The sequence below is a fragment of the Procambarus clarkii genome, chromosome 73 (genome assembly GCF_040958095.1).
Source record: "Procambarus clarkii isolate CNS0578487 chromosome 73, FALCON_Pclarkii_2.0, whole genome shotgun sequence".
Taxonomy (NCBI): Eukaryota; Metazoa; Arthropoda; class Malacostraca; order Decapoda; family Cambaridae; genus Procambarus; species Procambarus clarkii.
Window position 1 is genome coordinate 27,507,779 of NC_091222.1, and position 6,703 is coordinate 27,514,481.

Sequence of the window (6,703 nt, forward strand, 5' to 3'; positions counted from 1 at the left end):
GCATCTGCTGGGACGAACTGTCATCTGCTGGGACGGACTGTCATCTGCTGGGACGAACTGTCATCTGCTGGGGCCCAATGTCAACTGAAACCACAGTGGATAGACCACTCAGCTATCTACACCTTCATTCCCGCAGCTCGCCAAACCCTCTGGTCTTCATTCATTCCTCCTCTCCCAAGTCCTTCATTCCCAAACCGTTCTCGCCGAACCCTTTGGTCCTGAAAGCAAAGCAAAGAAGAGTAGTGATGGTTGCAATACTGTTGGGACGCATGGGGCATGGTTATAGGGCATGGGGCATGGGGCATGGGGCATCAGGAGAAAGCAGTTAGCCACAACAGTGTCTCTCTTCACAACTGACTTTTCCTCAGAGAACGTTGCAGGAAAATTTTCTGCCAAACAGAAATGTAAAAAAAATCAAAAACTTTTCAGTTTCAGCAATAATGAGCGAAGTGATCCTAGCAGCAATTTCCACATCAATCGTGATCACCGCGTGGATGACACTGGAGCTCGGGAGCGCCTTCTACCACCGACTGCTGCGGCAACAGGAGAAAGTCCAGGCGGCCTTGGCGACCACACAGCACCTCAAGTCCAGACGGCCGTTCTGGGCATTCAACCGCTCGGCGGAGACGAGCGACAAGTCCGACGAGATGGCCTCGACGCGGGGCAGCCACGTGGTTTGGACTTGGTTAGCCAGCCTGCCGATCCTAGGGCACCTGGTGCCCAATCACCTGACCGTGCCCGTGGACAGCGGCTGGACTTGGCTGCCGTTCGTCGGGTCATTCATCCGGCTGCGGCATTTGAGGCGTCAGGTGACCAACCACGGCATCGACTGCCAAGTGGTCGACTGGTCACTAATCATCGTATGGGCTGTCCTAGAGAACGCCCTCCTGCTGCACGTCGTAGGGCTCCACAACACGTTCATCCGACCTAACAAGCTTCCGGAAAGAGGGTTCTACGCCCTAACGACTTGGTTGGCCTCCAAACCAGTCATTGGACCCCTGATTCCTGAACGTATGCGTCAACGACCGTATTCTCTGGTGAGTGATTCCAGACGTTCCTGGCTCAGCCGCCTGCCGTTGATAGGCAAGTTCGTCTCTGAACGGCCCAGTCACTCAGGGAACGGCATATGGCCTAGTTCCAGTATCTTCTTCGGCTATTTCCTGCCTATTATATTAGGCGCCCTGATTGGATACATCCTGTGGCACAGGGAATGGTACAAGCAGTGGCTCACTGACTGGTACAAGAACGAGCATGTGGAGTGGTTCACACAGTGGTGCTCTGAGTGGTACTCTGAGTGGTACGGTAGAGTAACAGGCCGTTCCATTACCCACGACTCCCAAGATAGCATCACTCCCCAGGATAGCATCACTCCCCAAGATAGCGACACTCCCCAGGATAGCGACACTCCCCAAGATAGCATCACTCCCCAGGACCGACGCCACTCACCAGGACGATATCACTCCCCAAAACAAAGACGGCCAGTCTTCCCCATCCGAAGGCAAATCCTCCCCAGATGACCTAACCCCAAGGGCACCCATGGGCAACTGCAAGTTCTGGGTAGAAATCCCCAATGGGCAAGGTTCCCCTTACCTCTACTCAGAAGACCCAGGGCGCCCCTGGTGGGAAAAGCAAGAGCAACAGAAGCGAGAACAGGAGAGGCTGAGAACAGCAGAAGCGTGAACAACAGAAGCGTGCGCAGCAGGAGCGTGAGCGACAGAAACTGATGCAACAGGAGACAGGACAACAGGATAGCATGAAAATAATCAATATGGTAGAGAAAGAGAGCGGAGTGAGTTTCGCTTGCATTCCTGCATTCACAATGACCGCCTGGTGGGAAAAGGAGCCCAATCGCATGCACAACAGTGCGGAACAGGAAGCGTTGCAAAAGAAGAAAGAACAACAGAAGCGAGAACAGGAGAGGCGAGAGCAGCAGAAGCGTGAACTGCAACAGAAGCGACTGCAACAGAAACTGATGCAACAGGAGACAGGACAACAGGATAGCATGAAAATAATCAATATGGTAGAGAAAGAGAGCGGAGTGAGATTCGCTTGCATTCCTGCATTCCCAATGACCGCCTGGTGGGAAAAGGAGCCCAATCGCATGCACAACAGTGCGGAACAGGAAGCGTTGCAAAAGAAGAAAGAACAACAGAAGCGAGAACAGGAGAGGCGAGAGCAGCAGAAGCGTGAACTGCAACAGAAGCGACTGCAACAGAAGCGACTGCAACAGGAGACAGGACAACAGGATAGCATGAAAATAATCAATATGGTAGAGAAAGAGAGCGGAGTGAGATTCGCTTGCATTCCTGCATTCCCAATGACCGCCTGGTGGGAAAAGGAGCCCAATCGCATGCACAACAGTGCGGAACAGGAAGCGTTGCAAAGAAGAAAGAACAACAGAAGCGAGAACAGGAGAGGCGAGAGCAGCAGAAGCGTGCGCAGCAGGAGCGTGAGCGACAGAAACTGATGCAACAGGAGACAGGACAACAGGATAGCATGAAAATAATCAATATGGTAGAGAAAGAGAGCGGAGTGAGATTCGCTTGCATTCCTGCATTCCCAATGACCGCCTGGTGGGAAAAGGAGCCCAATCGCATGCACAAACAGTGCGGAACAGGAAGCGTTGCAAAAGAAGAAAGAACAACAGAAGCAGGAACAACAGAAGCGAGAACAGGAGAGGCGAGAGCAGCAGAAGCGTGAACAACAGAAACGACTACAACAGAAACGACTACAACAGAAACGACTGCAACAGAAGCGACTGCAACAGAAACTGATGCAACAGAAACTGATACAACAGGAGACTGGACAACAGGCGAGCATGACAACAATCAATATGGTAGAGAAAGAGAGTGGAGTGAAATTCGCCTGCATTCCTGCATTCCCAATGACGCCTGGTGGGAAAAGGAGCCCAATCGCTCCCGTCCAATCCAAGAACATGAACGACCACAGCGGAAGCTGAACGCCACAAAATACAACAAAAATGTGGATCACACTGATGGGCTGTGAAGGTATCACAGTATCTTCTGACACAGTACTTTAGTGATAGAGTGGTGGCGCTGCCGCTCTGGGTGGGTGTGGTGGCGCTGCCTCTCTGGGGGGGAGAGGTGGCTCTGCCGCTCTGGGTGGTGAGTGGTGGCGCTACCGCTCTGGGTGGAGTGGTGGCGCTGACCTCTCTGGGGGGAGAGGTGGCGCTACCGCTCTGGGTGGGTGTGGTGGCGCTGCCTCTCTGGGGGGGAGAGGTTGGCTCTGCCGCTCTGGGTGGGAGTGGTGGCGCTGCCGCTCTGGGTGGGAGTGGTTGGCGCTACCGCTCTGGGTGGGAGTGGTGGCGCTGCCGCTCTGGGTGGGAGTGGTGGCGCTGCCGCTCTGGGTGGGAGTGGTAGCGCTGCCGCTCTGGGTGGGTGTGTGGTGGCGCTGCCTCTCTGGGGGGAGAGGTGGCGCTACCGCTCTGGGTGGGAGTGGTGGCGCTGCCGCTCTGGGTGGGAGTGGTGGCTGCCGCTCTGGGTGGGAGTGGTGGCGCTGCCTCTCTGGGTGGGAGTGGTGGCGCTGCCGCTCTGGGTGGGAGTGGTGGCTGCCGCTCTGGGTGGGAGTGGTGCGCTGCCTCTCTGGGGGGTGAGGTGGCTGCCGCTCTGGTGGGAGGTGGCGCTGCCGCTCTGGGTGGGAGTGGTGGCGCTGCCGCTCTGGGTGGTGGTGGCGCTGCCGCTCTGGGTGGGAGTGGTGGCACTGCCGCTCTGGGGGAGAGGTGGCGCGCCTGCCGGTGGGTGGAGTGGTGGCGCTGCCTCTCTGGGTGGGAGTGGTGGCGCTGCCGCTCTGGGTGGGAGTGGTGGCGCTGCCACTCGCTCTGGGTGGGAGAGGTGGCACTGCCGCTCTGGGGGGAGAGGTGGCGCTGCCGCTCTGGGGGGAGTGGTGGCGCTGCCTCTCTGGTGGGAGGGTGGCGCTGCCGCTCTGGGTGGGAGGAGTGGTGGCGCTGCCGCTCTGGGTGGGAGGTGGCGCTGCCTTCTGGGGGGGGAGAGGTGGCGCCTGCCTCTCTGGGGGGGAGAGGTGGCGCTGCCTCTCTGGTGGGAGTGGTGGCGCTGCCTCCTCTGGGGGGGAGAGGTGGCGCTGCCTCTCCGGGGGGGAGTGGGTGGCGCTGCCTCTCTGGGGGGGAGAGGTGGCGCTGCCCTCTCTGGGGGGGGAGCTGGTGGCGCTGGCCACTCTGGGGGGAGTGATGCGCTGCCCACTCTGGGGGGAGTGATGGCGCTGCCACTCTGGGGGGAGTGGGGTTGCACCACTCCCCCCAGAGTGACGGCGCCGTAACTCCCTCCCCCCCCCCCCAGTAGTGGTGGCGCTGCTACTCCCCCAGAGTGGTGGCGCTGCTACTCCCCCCAAGAGTGGTGGCGCTGCTACTCCCCCCAGAGTGGTGGCGCTGCCCTACTCCCCCTCAGAGTGGTGGCGCTGCTACTCCCCCCAGAGTGGTGGCGCTGCTACTCCCCCCAGAGTGGTGGCGCTGCTACTCCCCCCAGAGTGGTGGCGCTGCTACTCCCCCCAGAGTGGTGGCACTGCTACTCCCCCCAGAGTGGTGGCGCTGCTACTCCCCCCAGAGTGGTGGCGCTGCTACTCCCCCCAGAGTGGTGGCGCTGCTACTCCCCCAGAGTGGTGGCGCTGCTACTCCCCCCAGAGTGGTGGCACTGCTACTCCCCCCAGAGTGGTGGCGCTGCTACTCCCCCCAGAGTGGTGGCGCTTGCTACTCCCCCCAGAGTGTGTGGACCCCCCCCCCACCCGTTTCCGACCATGTGAATGGTGGACCCCCCACACCCGTTTCCGACCATGTGAATGGTTGGACCCCCCCCCGTTTCCGACCATGTGAATGGTGGACCCTCTCCCCCCCCCGTTTTCCGACCATGTTAATGGTGGACCCCCCCACCACCCCGTTTCCGACCATGTGAATGGTGGACCCCCCCCCCCCGTTTCCGACCATGTGAATGGTGGACCCCCCTGTTTCCGACCATGTGAATGGTGGACCCCCCCCCCCCTGTTTCCGACCATGTGAATGGTGGACCCCCATCCCCACCCCGTTTCCGACCATATGAATGGTGGACCCCCCCCCCGTTTCCAACCATGTGAATTGGTGGACCCCCCCCCCGTTTCAGACCATGTGAATGGTGGACCCCCCCCCCGTTTCCGACCATGTGAATGGTGGACCCTCTCCCCTCCCGTTTCCGACCATGTGAATGGTGGACCCCCTCTCCCGTTTCCGACCATGTGAATGGTGGACCCCCCCCCCCCCCTGTTTCCGACCATGGTGAATGGTGACCCCCCCCCCCCACCCCGTTTCCGACCATGTGAATGGTGGACCCCCCCCCACTCCGTTTTCCGACCATGTGAATGGTGGACCCCCCCCCCCCCCGTTTCCGACCATGTGAATGGTGGACCCCCTCCCACGTTTCCCGACCATGTGAATGGTAGACCCCCCCCCCCCGCGGTTTCCGACCATGTGAATGGTGGACCCCCCACCCCCACCCTGTTTCCGACCATGTGAATGGTGGACCCCCCCCCCCACTCCGTTTCCGACCATGTGAATGGTGGACACCCCCCCCCCCGTTTCCGACCATGTGAATGGTGGACCCCCCCGTTTTCCGACCATGTGAATGGTGGACCCCCCCCCCCCACTCCGTTTCCGACCATGTGAATGGTGGACACCCCCCCCCGTTTCCGACCATGTGAATGGTGGACACCCCCCCCCGTTTTCCGACCATGTGAATGGTGGACCCCCCCCCCGTTTCCGACCATGTGAATGGTGGACCCCCCCCCCCGTTTTCCGACCATGTGAATGGTGGACCCCCCCCCCCCTGTTTCCGACCATGTGAATGGTGGACCCCCCCCGTTTCCGACCATGTGAATGGTGGACCCCCCCCCGTTTCCGACCATGTGAATGGTGGACCCCCCCCGTTTCCGACCATGTGAATGGTGGAAACCCCCCCCGTTTCCGACCATGTGAATGGTGGACCCCCCCCCCCCCCCGCGTTTCCGACCATGTGAATAGTGGACACCCCCCCGTTTCCGACCATGTGAATGGTGGACCCCCCCCGTTTCCGACCATGTGAATGGTGGACCCCCCCCGTTTCCGACCATGTGAATGGTGGACCCCCCCCCCCCGTTTCCGACCATGTGAATGGTGGACCCCCCCCCCGTTTCCGACCATGTGAATGGTGGACCCTCTCCCCCCCGTTTCCAACCATGTGAATAGTGGACCCCCCCCCCCGTTTCCGACCATGTGAATGGTGGACCCCCCCCCCCCGTTTCCGACCATGTGAATGGTGGACCCCCCCCCCCCCCCCGTTTCCGACCATGTGAATGGTGGACCCCCCCCCCCCGTTTCCGACCATGTGAATGGTGGACCGCCCCCCCCCGTTTCCGACCATGTGAATGGTGGACCCCCCCCATTAATTATTGTTAATTATTGTGTTAGTGTTAATAAGTGTTAATAAGTGTTAATAAGTGTTAATTATTGTAAAAAAATTGTAAATTAACAGACTGTAAACAAACGCGACCCTACCACTCACATGGTGGACCCTCTCCCCCCCCGTTTCCGACCATGTGAATGGTGGACCCCCCCCCCGTTTCCGACCATGTGAATGGTGGAACCCCCCCCCCCGTTTCCGACCATGTGAATGGTGGCCCCCCCCGTTTCCGACCATGTGAATGGTGGACCCCCCCCCCCCGTTTC

General features: G+C 59.7%; 1 protein-coding gene across 1 annotated transcript; it reads left to right on the plus strand.

The window, feature by feature from the left end:
- The first annotated feature begins 1,819 nt into the window (after window positions 1–1,819).
- LOC138356686 (inner centromere protein-like) lies at window positions 1,820–2,467 on the plus strand. The gene has a single exon (XM_069312882.1). The coding sequence runs from the start codon at window positions 1,820–1,822 to the stop codon at window positions 2,465–2,467; it is 648 nt and encodes a 215-aa protein (XP_069168983.1).
- The last annotated feature ends 4,236 nt before the right edge of the window (window positions 2,468–6,703 follow it).

What these genes read in the sequence shown, in the direction of transcription:
- LOC138356686 (XM_069312882.1), top strand. Translation starts at nt 1,820, where the DNA reads ATGACCGCCTGGTGGGAAAAGGAGCCCAATCGCATGCACAACAGTGCG.